The 17089-nt window shown below is 36.8% G+C and overlaps 1 protein-coding gene across 2 annotated transcripts in view; it reads right to left on the bottom strand.

Moving 5' to 3' along the window:
* Positions 1 to 17089, bottom strand: part of LRMDA (leucine rich melanocyte differentiation associated) — a 721663-nt gene that overhangs the window by 95577 nt on the left and 608997 nt on the right. For both annotated transcript variants that reach the window (XM_030030274.2, XM_030030272.1), the window contains one exon: positions 15891 to 15975. In XM_030030274.2, the coding sequence (XP_029886134.1) occupies positions 15891 to 15975 (85 nt within the window). The remainder of the gene's footprint in view (positions 1 to 15890; positions 15976 to 17089) is intronic.

Raw genomic sequence — 17089 nt, 5'->3', positions numbered from 1 at the left:
TTTATACATTCAAAAGGAGAAAGCATAACGTCCTCAAGAACAGTAAAGGAAACATAGTAGTACCCAAAACCCTCAACTCTTCTCCAAAGCAGCATGTATGGCATTAAAATTCTTCCTGTGTTTCAGTAAAAGAGTAGTGGCCAGCATTGAGTTTTCAGCAGACATGCCATTTACATCAGTAGCAGATAAAAATAAAGAAAGAAAATGAAACTTGGTAAGTTCCGCAATAATCCTGCTATGAAAAGCAGCATAAATTCCTTTGTTTGTTTTCTCATAGAACCACATTTCTGATGTTAAAAAAAGGGGTAAAACAGAAAGACAAAAAAGGCGGCAATTCTCTCACGAGCTTCAGTAAGTAACCCTTCCCTATTACTCTCACATGAGTCAAGGATGCATATGATGCGTTATTACCACACAAGTGTTCAGATAGATTCTGAGCCACGGTGGGTTGAAGTCAAGAAAAGGAAACACATCCCATGAGCAGAATTACTAAATCTTTCTCTAAACAAAAACAAAGACTGGAGACGGCAGGTGCCAGACCCTTTGTTAATTGTGCCCCAAGGCTCCAAAGCTCCCTGCCTTATGACATTAGATCAAGCTCCCTTCTTTCTCTGCTTTCAGAATTCCCATTCTTTCAAGCTTTTTCACTTGCTTAGCCAAGCTCCACAGATTATTGCATTGTAAGTGCCCAGAGACACTCTACATAAAAGATACTTCATAAATGCAGATTGCTTTGTTAATCAGAATCTCTTCACTCTCTCTGGCTCGTTAGCCAAAGCAGCTTTTCAAGCCTTTCCCAGTGTTGCTAGTTTTTCTCTTTTTATCCCCCCCCCCCCCCCCCTTTCTTTATTAAGCATCAAGGCAACAACATATGAAAAAATGAACTTTAAAAACTTAATTCAGCTATGCAAAAAAGCATAGGAAAATGTAGAAGGAGGCTTTAAATCAGTTAGAAAAGGTTTTGTAATTGCTCAAAAGCATACCCAAATTCATCACATGCAACCCTATTATTTCCTGGGTCATACAAGCAATCTGTGGGATTATCGTTAAAGTTCCTCTGCCTTTACATACTCATATGTAATTTCTTTTATGTTTGTATGAGATAACACTCAATTCTGCTTGTCTAGGCTTCTCACAGGGTATTAGAGTTACATGAGGGAAAATGTAAAAAGCATGAGTTGACTAATGAAATCTGCGAGAGCGCACTTTTTTGTCTAAATATTGGAGTGATTGTCAAGGAGACAGAAGCTCTGACCGTATTTCATCTTCAAATTATGATTGTCATTGTTCATAGACTAAAAGAAATCTGACAGCCATCCTAAGATTTAAGATTCATAAGTATCTTTTCAATGACATATTTCAGTGCATTTGATTACTGAAATTACAATATGATCTATTTCACGCTGCTCCCCTCCCCCTTCTAATTTAAACATGTTATCTATCAAGCTCTCATTAGAGAGGTTAAATCTCATAAAGCTGCTCTTAGGCATCTCCGAGGCTATTTCCAAATCAAGAATCACCAAAATATTAGTACTGATGATGATAAATCAAAACATTTGAACTACTTTAAAAGAGGAGCAGAAAGTTTGCATACGTCTTGGATAGAATTCACCCATAAGCTTCCATTTATTCTGTTGCCATGTAGGGCTTGACAAACAAGATCAAAATACCCAAGATCAATATTTGGATGAAGGCTTCCTAGTATCTTTCTAGGCACTACAGGAAATGTTCACACTTATGAAGAAGTAAATCTCCTTCTGAGTTACTCTTCTAATATACTGTCAACAAACTTTTAAGCTACTTGGGGTTATGCTTTAGGATGTGATACAAAACTGACATATTGCCTAGCTATGATGCTCAGAAATATGCGGCCAGCTGACTACGTTTTACCTATAGGGAAAGGAATATTTAGATGCTTCCACACTGACCTAAATTTGCTCCCAAGATGATTGAGCTTAGTAGTAAGGAATATAGCTGTAGCTGAGTGAGTAGGCAGGGAAGCTCTATGGAGATGAAGGTGCTTTCCTTGGAAGCTCAGCAGACAGTGGCTGACTAATACAGAGCACATATTACATGTATGCATACATAGCATCTCTCATCCTCAAAGATTTTAAATTAATAGTACACAAATACTGCTCAGCAGTTGATTTGGAATGAACTTATGTGAAGTATCAATGCAGCAATAACTCATTACATATGACATCATAACCTCTACATGTACATGTATCTTGTTTCCCCCCTCCCTCAACATTTCATTACCCTGCAAGTGGAGACTTGGCTGAAAATCTGAAAGGCCTCATCATATATCCACCCATATGTGCATGGCTAAAACACCTGCAGGTAGTTGTTTTAAAGCACAGAGATGCCTAGCATGTGTATGGATTTCATCCCCATAATCTGTGTAGGTTTAATTAGAGCCAGGGGGAGAAACTGCCTAAAGATTCCCCTCTTGTACTAACATATTTGCTTCCAACACAGTACTTCTAACTACAGATCAGAGAAACCATTCCCTAGACTGATTGAAAAATCTTTTGTATTAAGCTTATGAAATCTGGGAATCAACAAGAAACAAAAATCAGATGTCTTCTTCTATTAGGAAATAATAGAATAGTATTAAAAAAAAAAAAAAAAAGATTTATCTCAAAATCCATAAATTAGGGCAGTTCAAAATACCTACAAACTGGTATTACATAGTTTGCTTTGGAACTTAAGAAAAACTCTTCCAAACCCCTGAAGAAAAAACAACAACAAAACAAGTGAAAACTTAAGATAAGGAATGCACTAGTTCTTTTACTTAAAAAGCATAAATGTTAGCTCAACTATCCTTATTTTGGTTTTTGCTTTGCATTTCACTCTTTGCTCCATCAACATACTTAAAAATACTTACAATGAAAGGTAAAGTGAGTTTCAACTTCACAGATCAAAATTATTAGAACTTGGTGTTGTCCCTTTATTTATTTAAAAGTACTTTCTGAAGAAGGAACCAGTTAAAATTCAGTGTTATCAGAATAATTGTTTGCATCTTAAATAACTCCTATAACATCAACCAAAATAGTTATATAGATTTTAAAACTGGGTTCCTTACTGTCAAGGCCTCATTTTATGAATCAGATGTTGTTTGCCTTCTCAAACTGTCTACATGGGATTGAAGTAGTGCACAACTTTTTAAGCTAACTTAGAAACTGGCATCTTCTGAAATTTCTGCAGAATAGGTCTATGTTTGATCTCTCACATACACAAGAACAAATCCTGAACAACCTCCATAAGTTCACGGTAGCAGTATTAATGCTTCACCTTTCCTTCCTGCGGCAGTGAAAAAAAGAACGACAGAGTAAGATTCAACTCCCTGGTGAAACACTGTAGCTTCTTTCAGGGGTATGTTGACAAGGAATTATTTTAGATCCTAAATATTAATCTGTTCAGGAAAATACTGTGTCTATGCAGGATGGACGGTTTAAGGTTACAAGTGCATTCCTGCTTGTGCCTTTTCTTACATGGATCTCCCACTCAGTGTGTTTCTAGCTACCGTATCAGCCACAGCAAGGTGGCATCTATTCTCACTGACCAAGTCACCACTAGAACTCTTTTAAGTTTTCTTTGTAATCTGCAGAACATACCTGCACTTTGCATTTTTTCTTCATTGATTTACCAAGCTGCGATTCATATTTTAGCTTCTCATGGGAACTTTTTCTGCCTGAATGATATTTTCTGTATCTCCCAAATGAATGCCATTTACAAGTCTTGCAATCTATTTTAACTAGTTCACTTCATACAGATCTGAATAGCTATCTTGCCTAAACATGCAGACAGCAGAAAAAAAACACATAAAGATTGGCAGAATAAGAGAATTTACAGACATTAACAATATTTCAAGCACTCTCTCCTTTGCAGCATCTCTTGATGTTCTAATTCTGCTCATTTGTGGGACCACTGAATAAAACCATTATACTCCTTTATTGCAAACAGATTTTTCAACACACACACACAAAAAATTAGCTGACAGCTTCTCTTTCACTTTATTATTAAACTCATCTTGGTAAAGGGATTACTTTTTGTAATGACAGAGTAGAACAAAAGTGAAAAGAAAGCATTGCAATGATTAACAGTTAGGAAAGGGACTCCTTCAGCTATCTTCCACTTTTCTACTGTCATTGTTATCTAGCATCAGATTACAGGGCAGAGGCAAACTTTACATCCACAATTAGCAGCTGAGTGGATGTCTACATATCCCCTTTTTACCTTACTGTAATTTCACCTGTTATTTCTTTTTCTTGACACATCATGTACTTTACATCAGTAATGGTTGGCATGAGAGAGCACAAATTGCTTCTGAATGATCTAATAGCTTATATTTAATCTATTTATTATAAAGTTGCTCTCTCTTTTCCCCTCACAGAATTTATCATTCGCTGCCTTTAAGAAGAAAGGGACAATCTGCCAACTTAATTAATTGGGTGGGTTTGGGAGGGGCGGTGGGGTGCATTTGGTTGATTTGGGGGGAGATTGTTTGCCAACCTTTCTGCTTTAAAATAGATTCCAGCTCTTCCATCATGGCCCAAGGGATTATTTACACTGAGCCTGCTCCTTTTATTTCATGGAAACAAAAATGACTTAAGACAGGCTGCTCCCACTCACAGTTCAGCAAAAATACCATCTGGGAGTTGCCTCCCTCTTATAAGGAAGAGGTAGAGTTGGGATAGATGCAGTTTTTCTAAGCACATCTCTGACTAAATACAGTGCTAAAGCTACTACAGTTGCCACTACTGCAGCAGCCGGTGTTGAGGAAGCTAAGCTAGTGGGGGCAAATCCAGCACGTTGGCATGGTAGCCCTGTAATTTCAGTACACACATATTCTAACTCGACTCAGACAAGACAGGAACACTAATTTAGTTCTTTATTAATCGTGAGAAGCCATGTCTACTACTACAAATGGTTTTGAAAGAGCTAACCAGGGCCATGTGCTCTTTCCACGTCTCTGTATGTGACCCTATACTGAGCAAAAGTAAAAGAAAAAAATTCAGGGATTGCAGTATTACATGGTCTTTAAGTAGACATCACAAGGGTTGCTTGCATCCCTCTCTGTATAGCATTCCTGTGAAAGGACTCTTACTCACTAGCCTTACATTTTTTCATCCTACTGTGCTAAATATCATCATTACATTTGGTAGGCATTCTAACAGAACTGCAATACAAATCTGTTTCACTTGAGAAGCAAAGCCTACGGTTCCTTAGGTTTTATAACATAGCGCTTAGTACAAATTTGCTGAATTTCTCCAGTGCTTCACTATGTGATTTTAGGAGTCTATTTTCCCCAGTGGCACGCAAGTACTAAAATTGCACTGCATTGCATTTTGCTCTCAGTAGGTGGGAAAGTGCATACTCAATGGGTTATTTTCCATTCTTTATCTCAGTTTTATGCAGCCACAGGTGGGGGGTCTTTCAGGTGGTTGCCTAGGTTTACTAGGCACTTTAGAGTCATAGATAAGCTTTCTTAAAAGGGTCTTACAAAACATACCAATGTTGTCAATCATGCAGTAAAAGAATTTCATCCTGTGTAAATAGAAATAACTTTCAAAATCTCTCAAACTGTAAAAGGCAACACAATGAATATCAATGAAAAAGGGATCAGGCATCCTCTGTTTCGTAAGGGACACGAAACAATTTCAGTTGTTTATACTTATTGTTTACCTCTCTGTCTCCTCCCTTCTTCTCTCCAGGTGCGATCTCTCTGCTTAAGGGCATACAAAGCTAATGAAGGATGTCATGGTACTTCCTATCATTTACTTTTCTAGCAGTAAGGCTACTAACAGACCACAAAAATATCACAAAACACGAAAAAGAGGAAAGTTGTCAACCTACTTAACATTTGCTTTCAGAGCTCTGAAAGGAACTTTGATCAGCAAACATATCATTAGCTCGTGAATACAGATATTCATATCCTATAAAACGTTGACAGCTTTCTCTTCTTGCATAAGAACACGCAATGAAATAATACAAAGATACCCCTTTCTTTCCTGAAGGCAAAATTAAAGAAAGGAACCTTCACCCACTCCCAGCACAGTACACACACTGAACAAAGAAATGCAAAATACATTGCATCTTTTTGGCTGTTCATAGTTTGGAAGAAATGTACATGTTATAGCAAAATATGCACAATATAAAGAACCAACACACAAGAGGACAAAATAGTTTCATTGCTGTTATGCAGATGGCTGCCCTTCTGACTGTGCAGGAAATTTCTTCCCACCTCCCAGTTTTAAAGTAGGCTTCCACATATATTCGCTATGTGGGAATTAGTGCTTTGTTTCTGATGACACCCATGTCCTCTTCATTCAGCTCAGTAACGCTAACCACAGGACAGCGCTCAAGGTCACATAAGCATCCTATCCTGCTAAGTAGTCTAAACCCTCAGAGAAACACAGCTCACAACGGAATGTCCAAATGATTTTAATCATAAGCAATATGAAGAATTGTGAACAATATTCAGATGCAGTAGTACTTTCTGTGTGCATGTCATGTTCTTTTTCTCAATAGAGGGTTCAGCTATTTAGAAACTGAGATGTACAAACTCAAAAATAAGATTCTATGTCCCATATGTTCAAAGGCCTATATCTGTGCATCCAAAATGGTAGCAGTCCATTAGGCAAACTAGTTTTCATAAATAATAATCCTGGTCTGTAGACTATTTTGTGACCATATAGCAATACCTCAGATGACAGCAAGCAGTTTTGTCTGCAAAAGCATCAAGAATCTCCTGAAATTTTCCTAAAAAAAATGCATTAAATGAAACAATGAAAATTTACATTTTCATTACAGACTCTAAACACCATCTTTCATATTTCCAACATTTGATACATAGCCTTTTAGCATGGGGCAGATATTTACTGCCTCTGGAATGAAAACATGCTCATATGACAGAATATTCAAATGAAACATGTACTGTAATTTTTTTTTTTTTTTTTTAACCAACAGTATAAAGCTTTATCCTGTCTGTGTACTACAGAACAGTACAGGCTGTATGGAATATAGCAACACGTGTCTATATATTATTAAAAACAGTAAATTCCCATTTAAACAAGGGTTACAATCTGTGCACTAAACACTCATTAATGGTTATGAATCAAAATAAGGGGGGGGCCTTGTAGCAGGTGTGCATATCTATGAATTTCAATACATTGTAAAACTGTCTGTAGCCAACAGCTTCATCATTTGGCCTTTCTGAGCTTGGAGACAGGCAATTTTTCATGATTTTACTATTTCTGGCCAAACAAAAAGTTTTTAATTAAATATACCACATGATTCCAGATGTTTGTTTATTTGTTCCAATGAGGCTGTAAAAATGCCCGAATGATAAAATTGGAGGACTCCTGCAAAAACAGGCTAGGCTGGAGTGCTAACTAAACATAGGGGTCTCTCAGGAGACTCTGTTTGCACAGCACTCCATGTGCTTTGAACCTGATTTCTCTGGAAGGGCTGTAATACTGCGGCTCATGACTGGACTTCTTTATTGTAAAAGATTATAAAGCCAAGTGGCAAATTTACTAGATTTTTTTTTTTTTTTTTTTTTAAATTGCCAGTTGCAGACTCATTGCACCATTAGTTCTCCTACATATCTGAAGAAGATTTTAGATGGGTTTATGGTTTTGGGTCTCAAGTTTCCACTTATAGAAGCCAATGTTTTCTATGCTTTTCTGCCACTTTATAGTCACGCGGCTTGGAGCTTGAGCATTCTCATGGTTTCTTATTGCCAGCATGACAAAATGAGCTATGTTGTGAAACATCAGACACTTTCTAGTCTACCCAAAAAAATGAAGTTACGGCTTTTTCCTCATTAATCATACTCCCTCTGATGTGACACTTGTATGGGTGACTGGGGCCCAGGCTGATAGGTTAGTTTTGGCAGATATGGGAAAAGTTGCAATGAAAACCTCAGAAGTTATGGGAATAGTGACAAAAGTATGGAAAATGGTCAGGTCTTCAACAGTCAGATTGGGGAATGTGCACTGTGGAAAAATGAAAGTCTCTATAATATTTGGAAAAAAATGCTGACAATTTTGAAAGGCTGCCTGCCTGAATCTTAGACTACTTATTCCCATTAGTTGCAGAATGGGAATTTTGTGCCCAACTCCTTAGATATTTAATAAAATTTTAATCCAAATTTGATTAACTACTTCATTACTCTCTTTTGTCTTTTAAAGTCTTGCTGCAGACAAACACCCATATTTTATTCCCACAGAGACATAGCACTCCAGGAAGTGATCCTCCTAGAACTTGCTTCTGGTCAGCTTGGTCACACCCCTTGGGTTCACTTGCAAACCACAGAACACAGAGAAAGCTCACAAATTAAAATATACTGTCGCTTAAAAGCAAATCTTAACTTTTCTGACCATCAAGAAAGACTTTGCACAAAACTGCAAGTCACTTTATATATCATCCCCAACTCATTCACCCCACCCTAGTTTCACATGACTAGTTGCTCTCATCGTTGCAATATACAACAAGATAACAGTACATTTTTATGCTGAAGTTTTAATAATCTACAGTATCCTGATTCAAATCCAGCATTCCTTGTATACACAGACAAGAAATTATTGACCCTGTAAGTGACAAGAACATGAATCCAATGACCCAGAAAATGTATTTCTTGAACCATATTAGTCAAGGTCACACTCAAATCCAACCACAATTTATTCCACATTTAGGAAAGTCTTTGTGCTTTACAGAGAAACATGCAGGCACTGGCAGAGGCCATCACTAGTGAGCAAGTGAGTTAAATGGGTCCACAAAAGACCACAGCTATTGGTGGTGGTTCTATTTCAGTAAACAAATAGATTAGGGCTTAGGAGAGGTACTACATGAGACCCTCTTTAATCTGCTCTTTCATTACTGCCCAGCAATAAACCACTCCACAGTTGAGAGCTGAATGGATCATGTGTACATGTACTAGTCCTCTCGATTCCTTTCAAAGGAATTTTTGACTGCATGTCAATTCATACAACCAGGACAGATGTCTAATGCATTTGCAGACTCGGGACAAGTACCAATACAGGTGGGCTTCGGTTATCAGGTGGACGCATTTCATGGCAGTAAGCCTCTCTGAGGAAATGTGCCTTCTAGCATTTCTCCCCACCTACATTGTTTCACTCATCCCTTCTACCTATTCTTCTCCCAGCAAAGCAACCATATCAGAAAAAGTGAGCAGGCAGTAGAGAGCAGCTTGGAGGGGAAAAATCACAGTTCGAGGTATGAAATTAGCTGCACCACTGAAGAAACAGACATGGGTCAGTACCATTCATCTCATCTCCAAGTGTAAGGTTTGGCAGATCTACGGGCACAAGCAGGGGCCATCCAGCTGTGGCTGTGAGAAAGGCCTGGCCTGCCTTTCTCTCAACTGCACCAGAAACAGCTCACAACAGAGTTCTTTAAACATCTGACATTACCTTCTTAAACCTCCAGACTGCGAGGACTCCAATCCACCTCTGACAGATTTTCTCTTTCGAATCCCTTTAAATAAGGGAAACTAAGGCAGGAAAACAAAATCTTTTCTTAACCAAATCTTCCCTCACATTGGCACTCATCTTTACCACCACTTTACTTTCCATGCTTCTCCCATGTCTCTTGCGCTTCATTAATGTCCATTTCCCAAAGTGAAAAACAAAGCAAGGCACTAGAACCCAATTTCTCATTTCATACAGGCAAGCCAAATGAGATTTTTTTTTTCTTTTTCATAACAGACTCCTTATTTTAGTCATCTTCCACAGTGCCAAAAGAAGAGGATTTCCACCCACTCCCCTTGAGGCTAAGTCATGAGCACAGCACAGCTCACTGTTGGGACATATTTCCTGGCATTAATAGGAAATATCACAGCTTATTTTTGAGTGTTCCTGCCCCTGGAAAATATGATCTATGTTCCATGCTACTGTGAACTTTTTTTGTTTGTTTGTTTTAAGGTTATTCATCTCATGGTCAGAAGATCCTGGCCTAAGAGGTATGCAGTCTATCACTCACCGTAACAGCATGCAGCTTAAAAACTATGGTATTTTCAAAGGACACCTCATGTAAACCAACAAAGAATGTCTCTCACTATTCACAGCATCTCTGCCTGGTATAGAGCTTCCATATATTTCATCTGCTTGCAGTTCTCTTATTCATCCTGTTCTTAGTTATTAGACAAGTTAAAGCACATACTACTTATATACATATATAGACACCTTTTGTTAAACAATTGTTGAAGACTCCTTAAATTAACTGAATGATAAAGTACTACCCACAGGTTTTTTATTATTATTATTCTTTTTGGACAGCATACAATGAGCTGATTTATGCAGATATACAGAAAAATCAATTGATAAGCATAAAGTGCAGTTCACATTAAGAAAACTAACTAATTATGATAAGTTGCTACATAAATTGCTTTGTGACTTTCCCAGCAATCAATTTCAAACTCTAAATAAGCCTCCGGCTTGAAAACACAATGAGTACCTAACAACTGTGTCAATAACAACAACAGAGAAGACTGCAATGATAATATAAACAGGATAATTATCTTTCTGGAAGTAAGTTTTTATGCAAACCGATTAACTTTTCTTTTTATGTCTGTGATTTAAAGACAGCATGGCTTTTCAGAGTGCATGTGTATTGAGTTGAAAGTCTTCAAAAGGAAGAACTTTGTGTATTAACATTTATTGTTAAGAAGTGTGTGTCAATTTTGTAATTTTACTTCAGAAAGTTTAAAGTATTACCTTAAAATCCTAGACCCAATTCTTGAAGGTTCGATAGACATTATTAGTTCCAGATGAACCCCAGAATATTTATTTCTAAAGTATAAGCAGGCTGGGCAAATTGAAGTAGAACAGGTAAATCCCGGGAGGATAGTTTGGGGCTTTCATGCATCACATCAATTATATTACTCCTTCTGGCGCTCCAAAAATTCTACATTTTTCCTTGAACACCAAATTTTAAAAGTAGTAGGTCTCCCTTGACATCTACTGGATTGTAAATTCCAGCACAACTGGATGTCTAAATGCTTGTTCTGCATTCTAAAGTACACTTCTGTCTTGACCTAGCGCATATCTCAACTCCTGCAAAGTTAGTAGCTCGTTTTTATGTGTGGTACACCCAAAAAATCAATCAGAAAGCATTCTGTATAGTCATACCAGTCATTACTAAAAATTCAATATGCCAAACACTCTTGAGTACAATAGCACAGCATAATGATCACTGAAGAAAACCAGACAGCTCAAGTTCAGGTGCCTCTCTAACAGATGATATGCCTACATGCTTTTGCTTGCTTAGGAATGCAAAAGTTTGGAAAGATCTTCATTGAAAAACAAATCTTCAGCACACCCCTCTTAGACAAAAAGAAAAACTGAGAGCAGAAGGAACCTCTCTTTTCTTTTGTTCCAAAATGCTTTATAAAATTACCTTCAGAGGGTAACTAAGAAGCTTAAAAATATGCTGTCCCTGGATTTCTGGGCATTGTTTCTGAATGCAGTTTATGACTTTCAAACTCAGATTAGACTGTTTCAGAAAATAAGAAAATGTGTCTGTCAATTGACCCAAACATATTGGTAGAATGAGTAACATTTTTTTTCCTTTGGGCACTCATCATTCAAATATAAAATGAGAAAATTCAATGTCTGTGCATACCAGAACACTTGGATAATTAACTGAATAGACACCAAAACAGGACAGTGGATTTGTTCAGGAAGTTCTTAGAAGCCAGAATAGATTGGAACTATTAAACCTTGGCATAAATCCAAGCTAAGGCTCTAAAAACTACTTACATAAATACAGGCTTAGTTTTTAATGGAAACTACTGCTGCTGCTTCCTTTTACCAGTAAGCTATGGGGCAGACTTACCACCAGTTGTTCCCAGAAACAAGGGTGCAAGAAAAGGAGACATCTGTAAAATGTTACTGGAAACCAAATGGCTTTGACAAATGAATAGGTTTTCAAGTAAACCAGGTAATAGACAATGTTATAAAATATCTGTTTATACAAAGGGCATCCAGCACTTCTTTTTATATGGGAAAAACAGATTTTTGTGATAGTCATGATTTAGTAATATTGCTTCTCAAGAGATAGAATGATAAATTACTATTTTCCCAACCAACTAGAAAGCACTGTTCTTTTTAGAAGGCAATTTGAGTTTGAATGCTTACACATAACAAAGGAACTTCCTTACCAAAGATGCCATTACAAAAAAGGAATATACAACCCGAGGGGGGTGGAGGCTGGGGAGCCTTTTTCCACACATGAAGCAAATTATACTTAAAATTACATTATTACAATTTTAAGATTTCTTTTTCCATCAATTTCAACTATGTTAAAAATTGAAAGCTCTATTTTAAGATTTTGTATGTAGCCAGTTAATAAATTGTCAATAAGGAACAGAAAGGTACCTGGGCCATGCACACAAACCACTAAAAAAAAAAAAAAAAAAAAAAAAAGAAAGAAAGAGAGAGAAAGAAACAAAATTTTTGGAGCAAGTTTCTACTAAAATACGTTACATTTCATTACTTTTGTGTATTGGGAGCATGGCCATTTCTATTTAAAAACAACAATAAGTAATGGATTTTTTTTTTCTTAACAGTAGATCTGGACAAGCAGAAAGAAAGGGGGACCCATTTTATTTTGCTTCATCAGAATATATGAAAACTAGAACAATACAAGCAATGGAATTTAAAAATAAATGAAGCACACTGTATGACAAGTGGACGTGTCTTTAAGCTGACTTGTTTTATCTGGATAAGAGAATTGTACAAATCTCACACAAGTAAATCACTGGTGTCTAAACCCATATAAAATAAAATACAAAATGCTAGTTTAACAAAGACCAAGGAAAGACCCTTAGGAGTTTGAGATCATTGTTTTGGAATCAAAACAAAAATAAAGCTATCTATAAAACTACCACTTTAGAAGGATTGCCTAATGGGACAGCAATTAGATCTCAAAGAATCAAGTCATATTGCTGTCAGGTGCCCAAAACCTGCACAGAAGGCCAATACATTTTCTGCTAAAAAATATAAACAGTGGGACCAAGTAAAGGTTCAACTTAGAAAAGTGGGTCTAAGCAACAAAGTAATTTAAGGGAAAACAACTTTCCCAAGATGGGGAGAAATTTTCTAAAGCTTAAAAATGTGTATCCAATATTTATTGCTCTCTTCATGTACTTATATACTCAAGCATCATAACACTTGATATAATATTTACAGTGATTATTCCATATCATTCCACGCTGATGCCACACTGTCATATGCAGCTTCTGTGGGCTCTGAAAGCGAGAGATTTTTACAGTTCCTGAATATTGTCTGTACAAAATAATATACTGCATGCATGAACATGAAAGATGTAAGATGCATGGTGCAATGCATGCAGAATTATATAGTTTTGCTCTCCCTGCAAAATTCATAGCTAAATAGAGTGAGAAATGTGCAAGTAAAACTGTACCATTCAAGTACATTCAGCTTGCTCCTGCTCCCCTTTCCAATCCCCCCCAAATCAATTTACAGCTGTACCAAACCATTTGCCAGAGTTTCAGATTCTGGTAAACAAGTTTCTCCGGGGACAAATAAGAGCACTCACATACTTACAGCATTCTTCATTCCAGTTTGCATTGAAAACTGCCAATATTTACATATGCAACAGCTGATTCAATCATTTTTTACAACACTGAAAGCATTCAGTGAAGAAAAATATTGAAGATATTCAGAACCTAAAATAGCATGTTTAAGTATTTCATTCTTTTCTTAGCGATTTTTCTATTGAGTCCTATTAATCTTTTATGAGCTTGTGAACTTAGAGATTTTTCTTTGTATAAAAGTTGATTGAGTTAATGGACCCTGCCAGCAGGTTGTTCCAAGCTTTATTTACAACACCTGGAATTTTGGAAAGTTTTCTTAATTATTTCCTTGTGAATATATTATATATATATATATATATATATATATATATATAAAAACTTACTGGATCATGCTAACAATGTCTCTTTTAGGGCCAATTTTACCCTTTTTTTGGATGACACTCTTCTCCATTCACTTGATTTATAACTGTGCTTAATCATCAAGGAAATTTTCAGCACATGTTTAGCATGCAAAGCAGAATATTTCTGGGAAGAGTAAAGACAATATTAAAGAGTTATGTGAACAACTAGGGGTAAAAAGTTGATAATGTGGGGAATATAATTTTCCCCTGTCATAGTAAGAGAGCAGGTGTTCTCAAACCTTAGCAAAGACAGTGGTACTTAGAACCTGGTAAGCTCCAGCTCTGAACGGACACCCATATGGACATGTCTGCAACACCTACTAGAGCCACAGAATTGCTTTATTGCAAGGGAAGTCAATCAATAATGCAGGCACACAACTATTGGCACTTAAATTCTACTGGCATTTGTTTTGCCAAGTCAGATTCCAAAATCAGCCACGAAGCCACACTTCTAATTCACTATCATCTAAATAAACAGATCTGAGGATACCTGACTTTTAGTGGTACTTTGTATGTATTTTTATAGAACTTAGGCATTTACAACACTGTCATTCTACTTATTGCCTTGCTAGACCCTAGCCATTTAATCCAACACGAGAAATCCAACCTCAAAGCAAATATGCTTACCTGAAAATCAAAGCCACAACACGTATCTTGGGAACTGGGGGGGCAGTGGGTTGCAGTTATTTTCATTTGGCTTTTTTATCTCTGAAGACCAGATGTCTGCTCAAAGCCAGGATTTCTGTTTGGTCCTTTCTCTTTAAAAAGTACCAGTTGCTACATGAGCTCAGTGTTAGAACACAATGCACTACAGCTCTTTCAGGACATCTGATTTCCAGCACACCCTGTCAATTTACACCAAGACCACGATGTAGCTTCACATACATCTTTAGCCCTGGCACAGTGATATAGGCTGCAAAGAATTAAAGTCTAATCAGTTGCTTTCCTCATCCTTCCCACCTGAATCACAGATCCTTGTTCAGTTGCATTGCCTGCCTGATTGTTTCAGAAGGTTGCAAGTAATAAGGCTTTCTACTTACGCTGCCTCAATCTTCTGCAGTGCTGCAGTTTGAACACACACTAAAACTTAGCTACCGTCAATTCATAAATATAACACTGACTTCGATTCTGGTATCCTGTACAAAACCTGCCTCTACACAAATGGTTTACATGATCAACATGGAATCAATGTGTAATGTGGGAAATAAATAAGAGTGTTGTCGCTCTGGTTTTAAGCTGCCAAATGCTGGAAGCTTTATAAATGTCTCCTTTTTAGAACAAAGGTGAAAGAGCTTGGAACGCACCCTTCCTGACTGCTTCAGTTTTTCACCTGTTCCCTGAAGTTTTTGCTCCATAGGTATGCAGAAGGAATTTGAGAATTTGCCCAAGGTGATTTTTAAGTTCTAAGGATTGGTGAAAAAGGAAATTGAACACTGATCCACCTTTAATGTTGAAAAACAGAGAAGAATCCCTTTTTATTGCAATGAAAACCTGTTAACATTTCAAAATTACAGCCCTAAACTGTTAAACTGCCAAAAAGCTCTATCTTTACAAATATTAGAAAGTTTACAAATTCTCTCAAAATTACCAATGCTGCATGTAATCATCTACTTAGCAATATTTAAGTACTCTAATCTCTTTACATTTTTCTCTCACATGCAGAAAAATATAACTGAATGTTATTATCCATAGATTTATTTGCTTTCCCAGTAGACTACCTTTAAATCCTATTCAATGAGAGTTAAAAATCTGTAGTCTTGACAGGTATGGTTTTCTCATCTAGTGCTTGAAAGGTCCAGTGTTCTCTGTAAAGTGCCAATGCAGCAGTAACTAATACAGAGAAGGCCTTACAGCAAAGCTTACCGCTTTGCAGCAGTTCATACCAATAAAAGTTTAGTTCATACCTCTGTGATTGGTGAGGTCTCTGGATCCTGAAGGCAGAGGCGTATAGTGCATCTCTGGAGAGGTGGAGGCAGCATCATTGGAGGCCTGTGTGATAAAACAAATATTAGCAGTACTCAGAGTGAAAGTCAATGATTACGCAAAGAGGATGCACCTGCAAGCTGAGTGCTATGGTGTGGTTACAGGTGCACAGGGTCACCGGCCACCGAAGATTAATTTGTTTTTGTTAAGGCTGCCTGCAGTCCTTCAAGGTAGCTGTACTCAATTGTTTACACAATGATATTAGGCATCATTACTAAAAGAATATTTTCATACAGCTTACAGCTTCAAAAAATTACCATATTTGTCAGGAAATCTTAGGGCAATGTTCCTCTTGGTGAAACAGATTAATATTTACCTGAAGGAAGTTATGAGTGAGTCCACATGTAAGAAAGGCGACAGAAAATAGAAAGCTGGGATAAGATACCATATTTTTTCAAAACTAGAACAAAAAACTTACTCTGCCATTCCACTGTCCTGTGAGCTAAATGAAGGGATCTCTTAAAAATTATAATGCCTGTAATGCAAAAAAAGTGGACAACTATACAGAATTGTTAATAACAAACACTTAAAACCCACACCAGAAGTCTAATACATTTAAAGAAGTAAGTACCAAGAAGACTTGTTCATAATCCTTAAAAGTAAAATGTTAAGGGAAAAGAGAGGAAACCCAAATCTTTCCCCATAATAAAAATTTCAAGATCTTATGATTCCAATTTTAAAATATTAGACTGTGGAGCTGTAGTTTGCAATAAACTAATCTTCATCCAGTTGGATGTTTCATCTGAAGGAAGAGCAATATAAAGTCAAAACAAGCCACATTTACCATCTTGCTTTTTAGTTACAGAGCAGCAGTGCTGCATTGTTAGGAAGAGATATGAAAATAAAGGAATGTGTCGGTGAATATGAATCGTCATCACAGTTTTTAAAATGCAGTTTGAGTTAGATGGATTGATATAATGGTAGTGTTATGTCCAGTTTCAGGTATAGTGTTTGCTCTGGAGTGTTTACAATCTACCCTTTGCAACGTACATAAAAAGATGATGGGTTTTAATAGAAGACACAAACGAGTGTTCACTAGAAGTTACCTGATAATTTCTAATAGAAAAGATAAGGCAAATACAGAGAAGAAATACAAAAGCTAAACTATTTATTGAATCTC

Source organism: Aquila chrysaetos, chromosome 11 (genome assembly GCF_900496995.4).
Source record: "Aquila chrysaetos chrysaetos chromosome 11, bAquChr1.4, whole genome shotgun sequence".
Taxonomy (NCBI): Eukaryota; Metazoa; Chordata; class Aves; order Accipitriformes; family Accipitridae; genus Aquila; species Aquila chrysaetos.
The sequence above is the reverse complement of the archived record's forward strand: the minus strand, read 5'-3'. Positions and strand labels throughout refer to the sequence as shown.